The sequence below is a fragment of the Vigna umbellata genome, chromosome 8, assembly GCF_029865625.1.
Source record: "Vigna umbellata cultivar VRB3 chromosome 8, Vumbellata_1.0, whole genome shotgun sequence".
NCBI lineage: Eukaryota > Viridiplantae > Streptophyta > Magnoliopsida > Fabales > Fabaceae > Vigna > Vigna umbellata.
In genome coordinates this window covers 9,510,682-9,532,528 of record NC_142172.1, presented here as the reverse complement: position 1 = coordinate 9,532,528, position 21,847 = coordinate 9,510,682, and the positions used below count along the sequence as shown (strand labels likewise).

At 35.4% G+C, this 21,847-nt stretch overlaps 1 protein-coding gene across 3 annotated transcripts in view; it reads right to left on the bottom strand.

The window, feature by feature from the left end:
• The window catches only part of LOC124822354 (LETM1-like protein), a 34,812-nt gene extending 17,846 nt beyond the window's left edge, over window positions 1-16,966 (bottom strand). The window contains exons 1-10 of one of the 3 annotated variants that reach the window (XM_088096773.1): window positions 16,766-16,966; window positions 15,728-16,199; window positions 14,752-14,843; window positions 13,145-13,309; window positions 12,630-13,017; window positions 9,864-9,982; window positions 9,449-9,521; window positions 9,145-9,365; window positions 9,017-9,061; window positions 4,131-4,191 (exon numbers count right to left, since the gene is read on the bottom strand). In XM_088096773.1, coding sequence (XP_087952899.1) covers window positions 4,131-4,191; window positions 9,017-9,061; window positions 9,145-9,365; window positions 9,449-9,521; window positions 9,864-9,982; window positions 12,630-13,017; window positions 13,145-13,309; window positions 14,752-14,843; window positions 15,728-16,199; window positions 16,766-16,809 — 1,680 coding nt within the window. In that variant the 5' untranslated portion in view covers window positions 16,810-16,966. The remainder of the gene's footprint in view (window positions 1-4,130; window positions 4,192-9,016; window positions 9,062-9,144; window positions 9,366-9,448; window positions 9,522-9,863; window positions 9,983-12,629; window positions 13,018-13,144; window positions 13,310-14,751; window positions 14,844-15,727; window positions 16,200-16,765) is intronic. The other 2 variants (XM_088096771.1, XM_088096772.1) reach the window with 2 other exon arrangements.
• Between the last annotated feature and the right edge of the window lie 4,881 nt (window positions 16,967-21,847).

Genomic DNA, 21,847 nt, shown 5'->3' with positions numbered 1-21,847 from the left:
CTTCCACATTTTTTGGTATCACATGTTTTACACATAACCTAATAACACCTTGTGAAGATAAATTTCACTTAGGGTTCAAATGTATCTTCGATGGATATCATCATTCTCAAAAAGGGTATTTGTGGTTTTCTCCTAATCTTAATCAGTACTCAGTTTTTGTTGATGTCTCTCTCTATGTTTGTCACATAGTATACTAATGAAGACATATGCAGTCACTTTCCCACCTCGTGATGCTTTTCCACCACATCTTCAAGTATATAAACACAACCCATGACCTACTTCATCCTAGGGCAAGACTATTCTTCAACGAATAATGACAAAGTACAGGTCATGAATGATCCTTTCCCAACATTATCTCCGGCCTCCTCTAAAAATGACAAGTCTATTGCCATTTGAAAAGGTATACATTCTACCCCCATTATATTAACCTCAATTATCATTGACTTTCCACCAAACACTATTCTTGTTGCTAATTCTCCAAGTGAAGTTTTATCTTATTTCAGGTGGCAACAATTGATGATTGATGACATATTTTTCCCTTCAAAGTAGTGATACTTAAGAGTTTGTTCCTCATCCATTTGGAATATCACTTGAAGACGTCCAATTCGACCACCACATCCTTGCTTCCTACCATCTCTTCCACTAGGTATTGCCATTGCCAAAGTTTCAACAACTTAAACTAAAGTTTCATCTTTTATTGAGGTAGGCACAAGAAATCTAATGATTAAGCTCTCCACCTAAGGTATTTAATCACTAGCCAGAATTTGATCGAATACACAATTAAAATCTAAATGTAAACTTCTCAAAATCAAAACCATGTAAAACTTATCAAGTTTTTTGTTGACATCCTCCAATGAGTCAGCCACAAGGAATCTCTTCATTTCTTCTATAATACCCAAGTTTTTCCTACATGAGAGATAATAAATAGTTGGTATGTTTGAGGGAGGCTAGGGCTTAAAGATATTTTCAGCCTAAAAATCTTCGATGTTTTTCCTACATCGAAGAGACACTAAAATCATTAGCAAAGATATTTTCAGCCTTCTTCTGAAAAGAAGAGCATGTCTTAAAGGATCTAAGTATTTCTAAGACATATCTGGTTCATTCAAAACTAAATTTTAAAGATTCAATAAATTTTGATATATAGTTATAGTCATAAGTTGTAAGTTTAATAGTAAGAACCTAATCAAAATATCTAATATTTATTAAGGTTATCTAATTTTATGATAAACTAAAATCAAATTAATCAATCATAACTGTTAAAAGGAATCAGTTATAGTTAGCTTCCTATTATAATAATGAATATCCCATCAGTCATAAATAATATATATTATATACTATAAAATATATATATACCATATTTATATAGAAACAATTAAAAATGGCGGGACATAAGGTCATGGCCTAATTGGCCTCATTGTACACGGCACCACCCAACCATGGATATTTTGCCTTGCTTGTTAGTGCTGTGACTCATCTGGTAATCCTTTAGCCTTTGTCTCACAGTCCTTCTCTCTTAGAGACTAGATATTTGACTTTAGTATCTTTGATCATATGAATGGTAACCAATGATTTTTCTCTGAGTTGTCCTTCTCAGATTCGTTGCCTTCTATTACCCTCACAAATGACTCATACATAAAAGTTCACGGCATTGATCAATACCACCTACTTCATAAACTCCTTTTACACTCTGTTTTGTTTGTCCCTAGTAGTCCATTTAATTTAATTTTTATTAGCAAACTCAGCTGTTCTCTTCACTTTTTTGTGTTGTTTGTTAATAATTGTTAAACTCTAGAGAAGAGAGAAACATTGAGTTGAAACTGTGTTTATAACACAGCACAGGTACTCTATTTATATTGGAAAAAAGGATTCAATACAATAAAAAGAAGAGATTTGATATCCTTTGTAAGGTTCCTATTTCAAGAACCTAAGGTAAACGCACACTAAACACACCAGAAACTTCTGTATAACTCTCGTTGTATTATCCACAAACACGAATACAATTTTGAATACAACTAGAGAGCTTAACCACACCAGAAACTTCTGTATAACTCTCGTTGTATTATCCACAAACACAAATACAATTTTGAATACAACTAGAGAGCTTAACCTCCCCCTACAGGAGTCACGCTTCCTGTACAGCTCACAAAACAACCCCCCCCCCCTCGTCTCTATTCAATTATTCACCCTTTTATACTACCCATCCCGCCTTTCCTAACTGTTATCGCAGTTAGGCTAACTAACTTCTAATTACTTCTCTTTCTCCTCTCATATACACGTAACTTCCTAACATTAACCTCCCCTTCTTCAGCAACCTTGTCCTCAAGGTTGAAATTAAAATCAGGATACTGATCTTGGATAGTCAACACGTCTTCCCACGTAGCTCTTTCGCTGCCACCCTCCTGCCACTGAACCAGGATCTGTTGTATTTTCTCATTCCCTTGTTGTCGTTGCCTCGTCCCCAACACTCCCACTGGCCAATATGTAGGCCCCTCTGCTTGTAGCTCAGCTGGTAGGTCCTTCTCAACCTTCTTTGTTCCCATTGCTTTTTTAAGTTGTGACACATGAAAGACTGCATGTATACGTGCATTTTCTGGCAGCTGTAGTCGGAATGCCGCTGGTCCGACCTGCCGGATCGAGAGAGGGGTTGACGGAGATGGCGAGCAAAACGGAGGGAAGGTTGGAGACCCTTGAAATTATTGTAGAAGGGATTAAGGCGGAAACCGTTGCGATACGACAGGACATGCAGTAGATGATGCGACTCATGGGAGGAGGAGCGAACAATCAAGATGGAAGGTCTGACGGAAGCAGTAATTCAGTGAACGATAATCAAGAGAAATGTGATCAAGGTAGCTTCCAACATAATTGGCAGAAACGGGTGGACCTATCGGCGTTTGAGGGAATGGAGCCGCACAGTTGGATTAATTGGGCAAAACGTTTCTTCGACATCCAGAAGGTAGCGGAGGATGACAAGGTGGAACTTGCCTACATTAGCATGGAAGGTAGTGCGAGTTATTGGTTTAAGGTCGAACCAAATGTTAGGTTCCTAATTCAAGAACCTAAGGTAAACGCACACTAAACACACCAGGAACTTCTGTATAACTGTCGTTGTATTATCCACAAACACGAGTACAATGCCTGGATACAGCTAGAGAGCTTAACCTCCCCCCTACAGGAGTCACGCTTCCTCTTCCTGTACAACTCACAAAACAACCCCCCCTCGTCTCTATTCAATTATTCACCCTTTTATACTACCCATCCCGCCTTTCCTAACTGTTATCGCAGTTAGGCTAACTAACTTCTAATTACTTCTCTTTCTCCTCTCATATACACGTAACTTCCTAACATCCTCTAATAACAAAGATATGATTCAAGAATATATAAAAAAGATTCTAACAATACGGATGTAATCTAGATATTCCTGATTATATAGGATTAGTTCTTTATTTCTATAATTATATCAATATTCTTGATTATATAGGTTCAGCTTCTTATATCTATAATTATAACAACATTCCTGATTACATAGGATCACTACATTATTTTGTATATTTATAACAACTATTTTGTTCTAGAATAGGATGGATGGACAAACGATAGGACTGGGACATGAGTATTGGGGATTGTATTGGCTATCACCATCCGTTGGTTGTCTTCGTTGCTATGCTAAACTTTCTCATTAATGCCTTGGTCACCCTATCCTAGAAAATTTGTACTTTTAGTTCTTAGTGTTTCTGCCCTTAAGTCATTAATTGTGCTTTATGTCAATTAGGAAAACATATTTGTCACTCTATACTCCTCAAGTCAATAGGACTTAGTTTCTTATCCTATCCGACCATAACCTCGTAGGGAAGATGAAGTTTCAATTTATACAATGAAGTTCTGAAAATACAAATGAAGAAAGACTAAATACTGTGAGGAAGAGAGAAAGAGTACAATTTCTTTAGTGAAACTGATTGATTGTACAGTACTTAGGCTCTACAGAATAACTATCTATCTACAAAATCTTAACAGACTAAGCGGTTCCAGAACATCTATATTATATATAGACTCTTCATAGACTAAGTGACGCATATTATTAACTTGAAAGCGGCACTTGGATCAAATTCAAATTTTGAAAGTGGGAATCAAACCTCGTCAAGAGATCTATGTCCATGATCTATTTTAGTGGCTTCAGCCTCCAGGGCGTTTTCCCTGCATTACAATTTACAAAAGTATAAGTGATACAATCTTTGGAATAAAAATCTCTACAAAAGTTTAGTTTCACAATTCCAGGAATTCTAGTAACGCTATAAAATATAAAATACATTGTATAAACTACCTTCAAAAAAACTGTTTCCCCATACAAGCAAATTAATTCAACATCACATGGTATCGGCATTGTTTGCACGTGGGTCCCAGTGCAAAAAACAAGCACACCAGTAGGTAACACATTGATTTTCAACATCCCCCAAGTAAATTAAAATTTAATTTATATTTTATTAGGTTAAATTTAAATAAACTTAAAATTTAATTTATATTTAATTTAATTCATATTAAATTTTATATTCTTTTGTAATTTTATTTTAAAATTTTATAAAATATATTTTTATAAATATTCATGAGTATCCATGGATATCTACGGATTTTTTAAAACCTATGGCAGATATTTTTTAAATAGATATTCGATAGGTAATGTGATGGGTATTTTTTGTTATGGGTCGAGTAGTGAATAGGTATTACTCATGTCCAACCAAACCTGTTGTCATCCCTACTATTAGAACCATTAAAATCCACTCAAAGACCCGTCTTAGTGGATTACATGTGTCAAGGAAGGGGATCTGAAAATCAGATGGTGGAAGGCAGGTGTGAGCAGCTGATTAGTCGTTCGGTTTTCACGTTGGAAGAAAAACTCTAAGTTTTTAAAATTTCACGCCACTTTCTACATGCACCCTTCTTCCCTAGATTTCTGAAAATTCCATTCTCTCCTCCTTCTCTCTAAAAAGCTCTTACTTCTCTCTAAGGATTCTCATCGTTTCTTCCTCCGATCATCACTCAGGCACCATTTCCACTCTTTCGGTGTCAAGGGCTTTCGATTGAACCGATCGGTTTGTGAAGCTGAGCTGGTAAGTTCTTCTCTTCACTCAGTCGTGTGGTTTTCTGGACATGCAAATTAAGTTTTGGTTTCATGTGTTGATCACTCTTCTAAAAATGAGTAGTTTTGATAGTATTTTGGTTTTTACTTGGTTTAGTTTTGGAGATTTGTTGAGCGTTGAGGGTAGAAGGATTTGTAGAGGTGAACCAGTAATCATACCTGTGAGCGTTCGGTCACGTTAGAGGTAAGGGAAGCTTATATAATTTGAATTTTATTCTCGTTCTTGAATGTTGGCATGCTTGATTGATTGTTGGATGAAATATGAAGTATGATTGTTACTATGTTTTGGCTGTATGAAGATAAATGCTGAGGAATGAATTAATAAGAGTATGTAATTCCATATGAAGATTGATGTTCGTCACTGAAGGTCTTTGACCGTTCGGTTTTCTCGTGGACTCGGTTGGAACTGGATTCTTTCATTTGGATGGAATTCCAGTTGAGGACCGAGCGTCTTCGTTTAGTAATATATATATATATATATATATATATATATATATATATGTATATATATATATATAAGCGTTCAACCAAGGATATTCGTTCCTTGGTATTCTGTTATAAATTAAAGTATATCTATATGTAATTGTATATTTCGTTCGTCCTTGAACATTAGTTAAATGATATCTTATATTTATCAAGCCGTTATTCTATAAATTAAGTAGTGCTCGGTCTTACATCAAGCGCTCGTACTATGTAATGCTCGGTCTTACACCAAGTACTCGTACTAAGTGTTAGGTCTTACACCAAGTGCTCGTTCTCCTTTCTATAATCTATCTTGATAATAAGAGCGTTCATCGAAACTCAACAATGTTCTCTCTCCACCGTGCTCGGTCTTAGACTGGCATTCGATTTTGTTGATGATCAACTCATAAAAAAGCTAAGTATTTATAGCATTCGGTTCCTTCATATGATTCCTTTAAGTACTATCATTTGATGTCTTACAGTGTCTGTCTCCATTGGTTTCGGCCTAGAGTCTTAGTACTCGGCCTAGGCTTTACTGTGTTCGGTCTAAACGCTCATGAGTCAGCTCATTAAATTGGCTCACTTTGTAAATATCATTCGCTTCTATTAGTCCGTGTGAAATATTATTGTAATCGGTCTCTTCCCAACCCCGATAGTCACTCTCTCGGTTTTGATCCGTTTTGGACTAGAAACCTCTCGGTCTCACTCCAAGTGTTCGGTCTCGTTCGGGGTTGAAGATTTAGTTCGGTATTTGGTATCCTAAGGGATCTTTGTTCAAATTGGTTCAGTTGAGGTTTAATACTGAAAGATGATGGAGTACGATATGGATGAAACGTATTTGATTATGAAAGAGTATTCCGGAGAGGAATATCTCATGAATGAATATTGGAATCGGAGAGGAATATCTCATGAATGAATATTGGAATTGGTAAAGTATGAATATGGGCACGCTAAGCTGGCAGTTCATCCTGATATTCCATGATTACTCGTTCTCACGTAGAGAAGGGTAAGTCATGTATGGGAATGGCAGGAGATCCTAGTCCTTATGGTTAATTTGGACAGATAGGAACTAACCTCGGGTGGCAACTGTTGAGGGTTTCCCAGTTACCACATCACCCGGGTGCACGAACGTCGTAGCTACATAGAATTCATACAGTCCGGACAGTCAGAGTCTAGTATTAGGCTTTGCATGAAAGAGTTAATGATTTTATCTGATTTAATTGATTGTGTGTAATATATGTCGATACATGAATTAAATTACATAAGCTTACCCTATTTTTCTGTCTTGTCTGTTTTGTACGTTCCGTTGTTGTCCTGTCGCAATGATCATCCATGTGGATGTGAGCAGAAGGAGACGAGCTGCTTCCAGCAGCTCTGGAAAAAGAAAGTTTAGTCGAGGTAGAAGTTAAAACCGAACAGTCGAACCATTCGGTCAGTATTTAGTTTAATTGTACGATGATCGTTCGATCATCTTTTCCCTTTTTCTTTTGTATGACCTTTCGGTATAGATCTTTTGTAAACCGTTCGGTCAGGATTGAGTAATTGTACAGTTTTAACTTTCTAGTTATTCTGTAAAGTCGTTCGGCCATAAGCGTACATCCTATCTTATGTAAGACTGATCTGTAGTATTATTAACATGTGATTATTCTATTATATAGTTTTATACTGTATTTTTGGGATGTTACACCTACTAATAACAAAGATAAGATACTAAAAAAGTAAAAATGTTCCTAACAATACATGTATATTCTTGATTATATATGATTTACTCCTTATTTCTATGATTATAACACTTCCTCTCAAGCTAGATCATACAAACTAATGTGACCAACTTGTGGCAAATATATTTGATCCTTAATCCTCTAACAGATTTTGTGAATATGTCAACCAACTATTTACTAGAGTTGACAAATCTAGTGGTGATGTCTCTAAACTGACAATCATCCTCAATATGTTTCGTCCTAATGAAAGACAAGATTAGAGGCAATGTATAGCGTTGCTTGGTTGTAACAAATAAGGTAGGAGTTATTTTAGCCATATGAACTCACAAGTCACTAATGTCATCACTATGTATTCTACTTCTATACTCGATCTTGACCTTTTCCATTTCATCTTCACTTATTGCAAAGACTCTACTCCATAATGGAAAACTAATAAAAAGACTATCTTTATTACAAGTGTTATGTTTATATTGGAGGAAGTGTACTCATGACCTTGAAGAAAGAGGGAATGATATAATCTAGACTGGTCAATATAATTTTGGGTATTTTTGCAAATTTTGTTATGTTTTTAATTAAGCGTTCACTTGCTAGAATATAAAGAATAAAGAAGATGGACTGATTTGCATGATAGACCTACAAAAGTATATCATCTAATACTATTTTCTACATGTTGATGAAAACTTAGAGCCCAATTTGAAGAAAACATGACAAGGCGAAATTGGCATTACGCATTATCTAGAAGAAGCATTGAGGGGCTGAAGTTTAAGTAGTTGGGCTAAGTAATTGCTTAAGCCAATTTTTCATCATTGTTAATGTAATTTTCGCATTTATTTTTATTTCAATATTTCATGTCTTTTAGGATGGTCTAGGTCAGTTTTTTAGTATTCTTAGGTGAACTATAGTGGAAGATAAGTGCTAGTGGGAATTTATTTCTAGGTGGAGTCTTGACGGGTATGTACCACTCGTTGCCATCTAAGCTTTATTGATATGAACATTATGTAAGAAGTTGGGACATATATATGAATTCTGAAAGAAAATTAAGTTCTCTTTGTAAGAACTTTATGGATTCTGAGTTATAAGAACACATTTGATCTTATTAGAGTACATGTGGCAATCGACCCTATAAGTTTAGCACTAACCTCATCTTTTTGAGTTATCACTAACCTCATCTTTCTTGACTATAGCATCAATATTCTTTCCCAAACTAAATATAAGAGTAGTAATTCTTCCCTTTTCTCATCATAAATTCAACTCCTTTTATGTGATTATGGTTATCCAATTTAAATAAAAGTAAATTCTTTTCTAAAAGAAGAGGTCTTTGCGGATAAAATTTAGCAATGCGATAACAGATATTTTATTGAAAAAATGAAGTTTTTACTATGAAAGCTATGGCACATGAAATACATATTTGACCAGTTACAAAGACAAACAACAAAGCACCTATGACAACCTTTCAAACATTCTTGGTGAATATTTTGACAAGACTATAAAACAAAAGCATATGCAATTGTAACATGCAGTCACTACACTGGTTTCATTCAGTTGTTCTTATGCAGCTTTCAGCTATCGATTAATATCCTGGTCTTTATTTTACCCCAAAACAATGTATGGTTTTGATGCCTAAATATCAGTGTTGACGAATGTGAATGCAACTATTTGAGTGAAAATATATAGTAAATATAGAATTCCATTCATAGCTAACCTAATCATCCCAAGTTCTTCCATACATTCCATCAGCTTCTTGTGCCTAAAATAAAAGAAAAAAACACATAAGAATTTATTTAATTGGTAGTGTTTTGTCAAACCATAAAAAAGCATGGTTCAAGTTACCCCGTTGACAGAAACTCAGCTGCTTTAACATTTGAAGGGCTCTCTGGCCATGTACTGTATTTAATAAAGCTCTGAATCCAATGAGAGCAAGCATCAAAAGCTTGGGGCACTGCATCAGGATTTGGAGGACCTTCTTGTTTATTTCTATGCATATGAGACTGTTTTGAAACACTGGTGATTCCAGGATAAAAAGGAAGCCAATCCAACTCTTCACAAACTACCTACGCAGTCAACAGGCCTTTAGCAGTTAAAATAACTAAATGATTAAGCATGTCTGCCAACTTTAATGACCATAAATACTAACCTCCACATAAAATTGATATGAACTAATTGATGAGAGCTGAGGGTAGTATAAAATACTGCCTCCAATAAGATACCTGCACCAAACAGTCGTGAAAAAAAAAAAGAAATACATAAATATTCATAGAAAGCATAAACAGAGTTAATAATAAATATTTGAGTTTGAATTTGATGGGAAAAGAAAGAAGACATACTCTTGCAGTGATATGGTGCATAAAGTCACTAACCTAAAACACTTACTTATTCTAATTATCTAAGCCAAGCACTAGTTTAGTACTCTAAAAGACACTACAGAAAAAGAAACACACATACAAACACACAAAACCCTAAACCCTAAAAGCCACTAATATGATAAGACTCCTAAAACAATAAGAAAAATACTTTTTTAACAACAGGGAAAACATATAAACAAGTTGTACCTGATGAAATCTTCGATTGGATCATCCAGAGTTTCAAAACCGTTTGTCAAAAGAAATGACCTTGTACTTCTGCCTAAAGCAATAAAGAACCCAAAAACAGCCAAATCCTTCTCCAAGACCTGCACTAAACCAACTTTCAATTCAAGCTTTTTATAGCAACAAAGCACTAACATGAGCACTAACATGAACGAAAGAGGACTTGTTACATTCAACTAAACTCATCTCTTCGGTCCTTTTTTATTCCATTCACTGATTTTTTTTTTCTTTTGAAACATTTTGATGATTATGCGATAGATTTTTATTGATATTTGTAGATTCCTTCCATGTTTCCTACTTTACTTTATTCAAGAGATTACTGTATCATATCTTCGATCTAAGGATTACTTTCCTTTTCTGTACACGATGTATTATCGAAGAGATTGTTGTATCATATCTTATATGGAGATAATGAGGCAGAAAAATATTGTTGATGCGGTTTTGCTACATATGGAGCAGTGATAGTTTCACCCAAGGGAGGCAATTTCAAAATGAGAACACAGGGTTTGACCGCTAACATTCTCTAGCAATAACACAGTTAATTCATGTTCTGATCAAGGCCAAGAAAAGTATAGATCACATATATATATGGCATTGATTATTTAATGTAAATTAAGAAGTATAGGCTTCAATGTGGTTTTAGTCATTCAAGTTTGGGTTACTTTTTCTTTTAGTGCTCCAAATTAAAAGTTGCACTTTTTAGTCCATGAATTTCAAAAATTGTTCTTTTTGATCCCTCAGCACTAACGGTATTATTCTTGTTGCTGACATGGCTAGCGATGTCTACATCAACAATAACAAGTATAACTAAAATACTGATGTGGAAATTCAATTTTCAAATTTTCGGCTAAAATATTTTTTAATCTCTCAAATTTAGGTCAAATTTTATTTTAGCCAATCAAATTAAAAAATAAATTAATTAATAGCTCTAATTCAAGACTAAATGTGAAAATTTTGTTTCATTCAACTCCTTTATGTAAAAAATTAAGGGATGGAAAATTCAAAAAAAAAAATTGACTCATAATCTGTGTCAACCTTTTTGTTATATGAATAGGTTTAAGTGACCAACAATGTTTTCTAACAACTTTGAATCAGTTCATGTACATCCCTTTTATTGATCATTGGATGATTATATCCGTGTCCTAAGATAGCTTCAAAACACTCCAAGACAAGACAGGGTCTACTATATGAAGATAAAAGGAATACCCAACTATTTGGGTATTATGATGTTGATTGAGCTGCATCCCTATGGAAAGACATTATACTTTTCATTCGAGATATTATTACTTGGAAAGGCAAGAAACAAAATGTAGTTGAATCTGAATATTATTTCTTGTTCAATCAATTGTTGAAGTTGGATAAAAGGCAATGGCATCTTCCACTTGTGAGCTTGAGTGGGTTAAACAGTTCCCCTAAGAATTAAATTTTGTGAGATTCAACAAATGAAGATGATAATCAAGAAGCTCGTCACATTGCTTCTAATCTTGTGTTCTATGATAGGATCAAATACATATAGATGGATTGTCATTTTATTAGAGAAAAGTTGTTATCAAAGGAGATTGGTACCAAATTTGACAGATCCAATAATCAACTTGTTCATGTATTAACCAAATTGTTGAGAGGGCCTCAAATTGAATTTATTTGTTTCAAGCTTAGTGCATACAATTTGTATGCTCTAACTTGAGAGGCAATGTTAGAATAGGTTCAAAATAGCCTAAGTAAGCTTTATTATAAGTTATTTTGGTTTGTACCTATCTCTGCCTAGGGTCCTAGATTTCCCTTTACTTGTTTTTTACTCTTTCCTTCCTTTTATTGTATCAGATCAGTTTCCATATAACTATGAAAACCTAAGGGAGGCTCTTCAAGCTCTTTAATACGTATATGTGTGTGTATTCCCTTTTTATTTTTCTCAAGTAGAGACTTAAAATGTCGATTTTTCATTTGAAAGACTAAAAAAATACTTTTTAAATTTGGGGAACTAAAATAAAATTTGACCTAAAATTTTAGGAATAAAATATATTTTAGCGAGAACTAAAAAACTAACTTTCAAAGATATGTGATATCCTCTAATAACAAAGATATTATTAAGTAATAAATAAAAATGTACTTAATAATACACATATAACCTAGATATTCTTGATTATATGGGATCAGCTCCTTATTTATATAAATGTACAGTTGACATGGATGTTGTTAGCCACACTAGCAAATAGTGTAATGCCGTGAGTGACAAGGGACCAAAAAGATCATTTTCTGAAATTTGGAGACTAACAAAAGCAATTTTTAGTATAACTAAAAATGACCTATATTTGAGGGACTGAACATATTTAAGCCAGAAATATATTAGAAAAGAAGTCATCCCCCTATCTCCCTTGGAGTTGGCTACTCTGCCACAATCCGGGATTGATAACTAAGATGAGGCAGTTATTTGTGTATTAATTTCAGAATAAGAAATTATAGCTCATGATGTGACAGTTTTAGTGTTACACAAGTTGAATTTCACATTTGTAGAAGGTAATTAAGATGTGAGATTGTAACTTTTAGTGTTTTGATTGAAGGAATCCTCATAAGGTGAAACTTCCTGTTTGTTCAAGTTTGTACTCAACCGAGCCTCAAAAACACAAGTTTCCATAATTTTTTTCTAAATTCAGTATTCTTGGACATTTAATCCAGCATGACCTCTCTAGAGTGGACAAAAGCAAGCACTCTTCGAAATTGAAGATAACTAACCTCAATACTTTCCGATGTTGTCAATCTTGACCATATTTTCTCCTTATCAATAGCTTGTTGCAGCTGCCTCTGAGCAAGATTTACCCAGAAAACAACCTCTTCTGAACCCCACTTCTCTTTAGCTCTACATGATGAAGCCCGAGGACCAAAATGTACAAGAAACTCTCTATGCAGACCAATGTTTTTTATGGAATTATAAGCTTGACTTACAGGAATCAAACCAACTAGCATGTCCATCAAACTACCGGTTATTTCTGTGATCATTGAAAAGAATTGTGAACAAGAAACTTTTGATGGACCAAGTTTAGCAATTGCAGAAATACACGTTAGTGCTAGCAGAAGAAGTGATAAGTCACTTCCACTGCTTACACCCACATTTTTTCCAGACCTGTAAATTCAGTTAAAAGATCATTAATGCATTTGAAAAAAATAATAATGATAATGATATCAAAGAAAAAAAACTGATCAGTAACAGTTAATATCTCAATATATAGATAAGTTAAGAGAAATCATACAAAGCAGTGGCAACAGAAAAGCGTCCATCCCCTTGTAACTTGTCAACAAAGGATGTCACTACAGCTGGAACTTGCTCAGACCAAAACCATTCATATGCTTCAGGGTGCTTGGCTGATAATTTTTCTCTAATTAAACTCTCCAGGGGAGAAGATAGCCTTAGCAAACTGAATCAATGCAACATTTGCAAAAGTTTTAGGCTCAAAGCTCTAAGGAGTAGTATAAAATATTAAAATTAAACAAACATAAAAAAAGAAAAAATATCCATGAATCGTTTTGGTGAATCAAGCACTATAAGGCAATCAAAATGGTTTAGAAATTTACAAGTATACAAACATTTTGTATAGTTAAAATTAGTATGTTTGATTTGAAACTTCCACATGAAAGTTAAAGCAGAAGTTACTTACTGCTACCTTAAACTTTCATTCCAAAATTCAAACCAGATTGTTCTGATATGAATTGGCTAAGAAGCAAAACACTTACCTGAATGATAGATAGAGTCTGGTGAAATAAAATATGAGTGACAAAATATATACTCCTTTTTAAACCCACTTTCTAAATTTTACATACGTTAATAAGTCTCATAAAAATAAGAGGCATTATCTTTTAATATTTATATTATACATTTAGCTGACTTTTCTTAAAGTTAAAAAAATTATACAATTTAAATAATATTAGTGTGTCCATAAATTTAGTGGTGTTGGCTCAAGTACCCAGTAGAAGTGTCAGCTTAAGTGTCCAAATTCACACAAATACTTTTTCAATTTGACACCTAACAAGATGTCTCAAATTCAGAAAGAATAATATATTTCTTCTGTATTTCAATATTGAGGCCATTGGTCCTATTAATACATGAGTCTATTGTTTATTTTAGGAAATATATAGAACTAATTCTAAGAAGAAATCCCTTTGTAATTATGGGATTGTTTTTAAATACATCATCCTAGTTTCCATAGCAAGATACAACTGCAATAAAGAATAAAACTACATCAAGGATAAAATTAAAAACCTTCCAAAATTACATAATGAGGAGCACAGTTTTGATAATAAGTGTTTGAGACATGTTAGACAAGTGTTGAGGACATGTTAGTGTCAAACATTTCCAACAAGAACAATTTAAACAAGAGACTTGTCCATGCTTCATAGGGAACTGGACCCCGGAAACACTTTTGAACAGCATGGGATACAGTTATAAATCCAACAGTGTGTAGTCTTTAAACAACTTTTCCATATTTTGCTCCAACATGAAAAATAAGGGGAAAAGTACCTGTCACTAAAAATTAAAATCAAAGGATCTTGATCCCCTCAAATTCATTAAAAACTTAGATTTCATAATAAAGACAAAAGTAATGCTTTTAAACTTTAGAATTTGATAATAAGATGTAAAATAGCTGTAGAAAACACACTCTGATATAAGATATAAAATGACCAAACCACTTATGTTATTATTTATGAAATAATTACTGTACATCTATCACAAGTTTACTCAACACACAAATTGAAGCTTAAAATTTTAATTCCTTCTGATGAATAAGTCAGACGTATTATTGTTTGCAAAGTTCAATGGAAGCAGGTAAGAATGAAACGAAATACGAAGAAACATTGCTACCTCCTTTGAACAAATATATTGACATTTCTGTCTCTACCATCGCTTTGAGATGAAATTTCACTTGCAGCATGCAGTAAGGAGTACACAGCAGCCTGAGAGAATTTATGTAACCTGTTTCTCAGTTGTTCTAGAATTTTGAAATTTTAAAAACAATGAGCTCAAGTGACTTGTGAGTTATGACTAATGAGGTCACAGCATTGTCTTAGCAAAGGCAATAGAAGAAATATGACTCAGATTAATTTATAATGAAGCATTCATATTACAGCAATATATAATTAGTTTCCATCAGTGCAAATGTTGTTCATTAGGAAGCTAATTTTAAAAAAGAAAAATAATGACGATGAAGCCAAATTCTCTAGTCCTATCCTTTAAGAAGACAGTGTGATAAATTATATAAAGACTCAACTACCTATAAAAAATATTGAAAAATAAAAAACAGAAGTATGTTTAACATACAAAGAAACACTATCTTTTGAAATGAAAAGTGTTCTCTTTATAAATGATATCAAGAAAGGAATGAAATTGATAGGACTGTTCCCATATGTAAACAATAGAAAGTAACAGATGATGACAATGAATTATATGTTTTGTTGTTTTTAGTAATATCCAAGAAGCGTGTTTTAATTGAATTTTCATAATTGCAATTATAATTTTCACAGGTGCATGCCTAATAATGGAGAGTTTCTTCTAGAAACCACAATTGTTCTTATTTGTTGACAAATGTTGGTGCATATTTTAGTCAGAATATCCACAAAGGCATGCAAAATAAAACCTATTGTCCACTCTTCTTACTTATACAATTTATCTAGCTTGTGTTTGTCTATGTTCGCATGAATTAGACAACGGCATGCTTTCAAAAGGCTGTCAGTCAAAATTTAGTATTCACAGATGCGTGTTGAACTTACACGTGATATATGGCCCAAATTATACAACCTAACAAAAGTCATGGTAATATCTGACACGGTAAATGCCATACCTGACAAGACAGTGCCTTCACCCATGCATTTTGGTCAACCCCAAGCCAGGCTGTTGAAAACCAGGACATTCGTGAGAATGATTTATGCTCTTTAATTGCCAGTTCATAAACCCTGGCTGCATCATATAAAGCTTGGACAAGTCCTTCACAAAACTCTTCATCTTCCAGTGACCTATTCAGTTTCACCCTCATTTTTTCTAAACCAGTACCGGTGCTAGTTTGAAGACTCCCATTGGTAGTGACACTGTCATCAGAGGAGGCAAACGGTAGCAGATGCACCCTCCTTCTAGGGTTAGAAAACACCAAATAACACTTTCTACAACCTAAACCAGGATTGCCGCTCAATAAAAAATCATATCGTATGAGGCATCCCTTTCTTGAACTCCCCCATTTACTCAATAGTAGGCAATCTAACTTGGACACTTTTTTCCCTGCGTAAGGGGAGCCATTTGAAAGCCAACAATTCGAAGAGCTGCCAGTAGATTTACAATTAACACCAGCACATAAACGATGAATCATATACAAAAACTCAGCTCAAAGAGAATGCAGTAAATACGAAAACCAAATACACTATGTCTTGAAGAGGTGGTGCAACGGATATGGTAATTACGAATTACATCCTTCTGTCATTCAACTCTCTCAAACTCGATAACAAAACATAGCCGTATCATTATTACCTTTATTACCTAAAGAAATTGCAAGAAAACCATCATCGCAAGCCATAAATAGTCTCAACTATTTCATTCTTCACGGATTAAAAACGCTCATTTCCATGCTGCAACAGGCAAAGTGATAAATACGGAAATGAAGAAACACTTCCCGAACTACAATTACCGTCACAAATTCGGTCAAGAAACATCAGCGAAAAGCTATATACGCAACAAGCAAATGATTCGATTATGAACATTAAACTACATGGAAAACCTAGGCGCCTCCACACTCAGCAAAGAACCGTAATTCGTAACCAGCAAGAGAAAGAAGGAATGAAAGAAAGATAGAATGGAAGAAAGAAAGAGTGAAGGAGAAATCGATCATCACCTTAACGAGAGAAAGTTATTGCTGCCGCGCAATGTTACTGCCATGTAGTGTGGTGCAGAACCCGAGAGAAGATTGAGTTGTAGTTAGCGCAGAGAAAGAGAGGGAAAAAAAGAAACAGTGAAATAAAATGGTGGAAGAGGTTATTTGGGCAAACGGACACGGAAGAGAAAAGGAGGGGAAGGATGACGTGGCGAGACGGGTGCTTTATCCGTATACGTGGAGAGTCCGTAAATCACACACCATTGGGTCTTCCATTACTTGCCACCGGGCACGAACCTCTCGGTCCATATAAACATGGAAAATGATAAGTTAACAAAGGGCATATTAGTAATTAGGTTTATAATATGAAATTTGAAGATTTTGAATAAAAGTGGAAGAAGGAAGGAAGATGTAAATTCGCTATAATATTGTTAAATAAATTACTCGTCTATTAATTAAATAAAAACTTTTTATATAATTTATATAATTTAGATGGTGACAAACATACACAAGTATATTATAGAAGTATATCTCTATGAACATCTCTCAAACGCTACAATGACTAAGCATATTTTCAATGAGATGGTATTAAAATAGTTATATTATTATTTTTGGTTATAATTTGTCTCATATAAAAATTGTGTAATGACATAATTATAGTAAAACTTTTTGTGAGAACCTGAAAATAGAGCTCAAGGGGTACCTTAAGTTAATAGGACCAGATTTAAAACAAAAGGGCTTTTCAAACCTCCTGGTCCATTAACTCCAGCACACCATTCTCTCTCTAAGAACTCAGATTCTCTTTTCTCTGCCTTCTCTCTACAACCTCACATCCTTCTCTCTTCAATCTCCTTTCACTAAGCCAGTAGATTTCGTTTTAGGTGGTGCTCAAACGTCCGCGACGTAGAGGGCTTCAAAACCATCCGATCAGTTTTGGATTCTAAGTTGGTAAGTCCCTCCATGCAACCTCCTCTTTATTGTTCTTGAATGGAGACGTATATTCTTATTGGTTGCATGTGCTTTCTTGCTTTCCCTTCTTCCATTTCTACTCAGTTCTAACTCTAGGAGTTGTTTCCATCACCATTTTGGTGGTTGTAGGGTATTGTTCGGGTTCTCGCTGTGAGAGGTACCGTTAGGGCATTTCAGTGAGTTGTGCGGTTTTACTCCAAGGTAAGGGGAGCTAGACATTCTTTTGATTTTTAGTGTGTGGTGTGCATGTGTGTTGAAATCTGAACTGATATGCTGTTTGGAGTGGTATTTCACTTGTTAGGGTATGATGCATTATGTGAACTTGACTGTATAATCTGTGATGCCGGAATTAGTGACTGTGTAATTATTTGCATGAAGTGGATATCTGAAATTGGGTATGTTGGGTGTATGTGTTCTGTTGAAGGGGTACTCAAGTGGAAGGTAAGATTAGTACGCATTGTTTTGAGTAAACTAGTAGAGTTTTGGGTCACCTTGAGAGGAAATGAGGTAATGATTTTGGGGAGTAGGGGTTATGTGCACATTTGGGCTATTGGGACCTCTTAGGCAAGTCAATTGTGACTTGTTAGGATCATAAAACTGGACTAGAACATGTTAGAAGTGGTAAAATTGAAATTGGGTCCTTAAGTATAGAAATTGATGTTTTAAAAGATAAAACTTGATCTTAATCACTTTAGATTAGTAATGGGGAGGTTTAAGATCATCTAAGCAGGTGTAATTGAGCTTAATACACGAATTAGAGGTCTTAGAAGTTGGCCAAGAGGCCTACAAATGGTAAGGGCTGGTGTGAGTGTGTGATTCTGCAGAATTTGCGTTCTGTAGATGATGCAGCTCGCATAGCGAGACCCTATAGAGAGTGCTCACTGTTTGAGTCATTCGTTGTGCGAGCTGGTGCGCTGTGCAAATGACCAAAGGGTGTTGCTCTCAGTTTGTGGATTCGCCTGGCGAATCCTGTCGCTATGCAACTGGTGGTGGTCTGGAACCACTGCCCTTTTAATTCGAAGAGCGAGAGTGATGAAAGCAGCTTCGCTCTTCAAGAATGAGCAGCTTCTCGGACCAGAGGTGGCAGCGGAATTGGAAAACGCAGATGCAGTTAGAGGCGCACGGAAGGTGTTTGATGAATTGTTTGGTGCGATTTTGGAGTGTGTAGGCAAAGGTTCTAACTCAGTAGGTTTTCCAAAGGGGAAAGGAGCTAGAGGAGGTGCTAGATAACAAAGCACAGAGGTAAACTTGAGAGTAATAGCTGGAAATTGGCAACATTTATTTACTTCAATTCAAGTTACATTTACAAGTGATGAAACTCTCTATTTATAGAAGAAGGAGAGCTTCTAAAACGTATTGTGCAAGTTATTTTAAAGATGTACATGTTGTAAAACAGATGGAGGAAGCTTGGGAAGCAAGCTATAGTTGCCAACTCAGCAAAGCAAATGAAGAAGATGGAGTTGCTGTCTTTGGGCGCTGAACGTAGTGCAAAGGCCGTGGGCACCAACCGTCCATTTGTGATTCTTTGGTTTTCTTACGTGGCAGCCTTTTTGAGTTGCATAGACATGGTTCCTCCCTTTTATTAATATTCTACAAAAGCAATGTAAAAGTATTTAGCAAAGAGAAGAGGACTTAGTAAGTAATACTCCATAAAAGTAAGGTAGTGAGTGTTCCCTCTTCCTCTTGGATTCTCTTGGACATGGCTCCTGTTAAAGGTCTTATGTTAAGCTTAGATGGTCCTCCATCAGAGAGGGGCGCAAAGCGAGAGGGTTTAGGGGTGTGCTCTCTGTCTAGGCCCTCACATGGCGACCTGGGTTCGCTATGCGAGAAGAACTGAGGCCTGTAGCCTCAGCGAGTTAATTCGCATAGCGAGTTAAGTGGGTGCGCTATGCGAGGGACATGTGGTACAACACCTCAACGAGTTAGTTCGCTTTGCGAGTGGGGGTGCGCTATGCGAATCCTTTGAGTCTAGACTTCTCTTTTGTTCTCTTTTCGGTTGAATCAAGTGTGTGAAATGTTGGGAATGCATAGTATGATGTGGTAATGTCATTATATTGAAAGTATGTAAGTGTATGAGACATGTTTGGTGAATGAAAGTGTGTGGTTTAAAAGTATGGTTGATGGACGTAATTCCATGGATCTCTAAGGAGGTTATATGGTAGTGCCCTATAGTATTGGACGTAATTCCATGATCTTCATGGAGAAGATTCATGGTGGTGCCGTTAGTGTTTAGAATTATTTGCATGGTAGCTTAGTCTTTGGGGTTATCCTGGAACTACAATGGTCGATCATTCTCAAGTAAAGAGGATTGAACTATGTCGTGAGTAGTAGCAGGAGGTCCTAGTCTTGGGTGCTTCTAGTATGGCCCAAGGTGAGTGATAACGGACTAACCTCGTGAGTGTGGTAGGGGGAAACCCATTAGCAACGGCTTTGCAAAGCAGTAGAGGCCACCACGAGTGCACGACCCGTCATAGCTCGGCAATCATTCTAAGTCCGGACGAGTCAAGTTTAAGTGCAACAAGTCATGTTTGTGTAGTATAGTGTATCTGTCTTTACTTGCATGTTGCATGTGACTGTTATAACATGATTCTTATATCTAGCTCACCCTTGCTTCTATGTTTGTGTTTTGCTTGGGTATGCTTTTCTTTTGCAATGATCATCCACTTGGATGTGAGCAAAGGTGGATGAGGTGTCCCTAGAGCAAGCTTTGGAGGAAGATGATGCAACAACTTAGTTGTTTAGGATTTCCTTGTGATTCCTATCCTTTTGAAATACTCTATTTGCGTTTAAGTTTTAAATTAGGACTCAATTTGGGATGACTGTAAGCTTAATACCTTATTTGCACGTCTACTCTAACTGTTCTCTTATATTAAAATGTGGACTTACTTTATTATATATTCCTATATAATCTGGGACGTTACACTTTTTATATCGAGTTAGAATGAATATAGAAAGTAAGTGTGTTAACATTTTTATAATTAAAAAAATAGAACTTTTTATACTGATTCTAATCGATATATAAAATGAACGTAGTAACATTTTTATAATAAAAAATCATATTAATTCTACTTATAATTTGTATAGAAAGTAGTCTTTTTTATAGGTTTAATTGATTTTTTTGTCCTTAGTTTCATTGCAGTGTGTCAAGTTGATCCCACTTTTAAAAAAAAATCAATTTCGTCCACACTTGGTAAAATTTGCCTCAATCAAGTCTTTTCCGTTAAAAACAAATAAACAGAGTTAAGTGTTTGATGATATGGCAGAAGACAATATTAACTTATTATTTTGTGGGAATATTGGCTGTGACGTGTAAGTGACCTAGAGGTTGACGTGGAAAGCAAATCATGATAGAAGACAATTGGGGAAAAATTAAACCTTAATAAAATTAGGGGTTTTTTGAAGGAAAGCAAATTAGGGTATTTATGATAGTGCGTTGTTGAGTTCGTCATCGAAGACATTTCATCATCTACATTACAAACAAGGCTTAAATGCTTATTTCGTCCCCATGTTAAGAGGTGAATTTCTGTTTAGTACCCGGTTTTAAAAATGTAGACATTGGGTCTCAAAATTGTCAAAATTGTATGAATTGAGTCCCTTCCGTTAAATGGGCACAAACGGAGTTAACTCCCAACTGACGTGGCGGAGAAATCTTCATTTTTTTTCTTCTCTCTCCTCTGATTTTCCTGAAATGCCCCAGCTTTTTCTCTCTTTCCTATATATTTATTAGTTCCTTCGCTTGTCTCACTTGCCCTTGCTCGTCTCACTCGCTTGGATTATCCTCCAACAACTTCACCGGTCAAATTCCTTTTTTCGTCAACAACTTAACCCACCTCACTGGCCTCTTCTTGGAACACAACGCCAGCAAGAAACGTAGATCTCTGTGGCTCGCCGTTGAAGGCTTGCAACCCCTTCTTCCCGGCTCCGGCGCCGTCTCCCTCCTCCAATTCGACCCCGGCCATGAGAGAACTGGTGTTCCGTGGAAGTAGTTGGGAAGTCGAAAAAGTCAGAGAAAAAATGGTCCATTGTGGCAGATGAGTGAGAAGTTGAAGATTGGGAACAGATGGAGTTTGATTCAGATAAGGTGAGATTTGGTTCCTCAAATAGAAAAGAGAAGTTATTTTTGGTGACATCAGA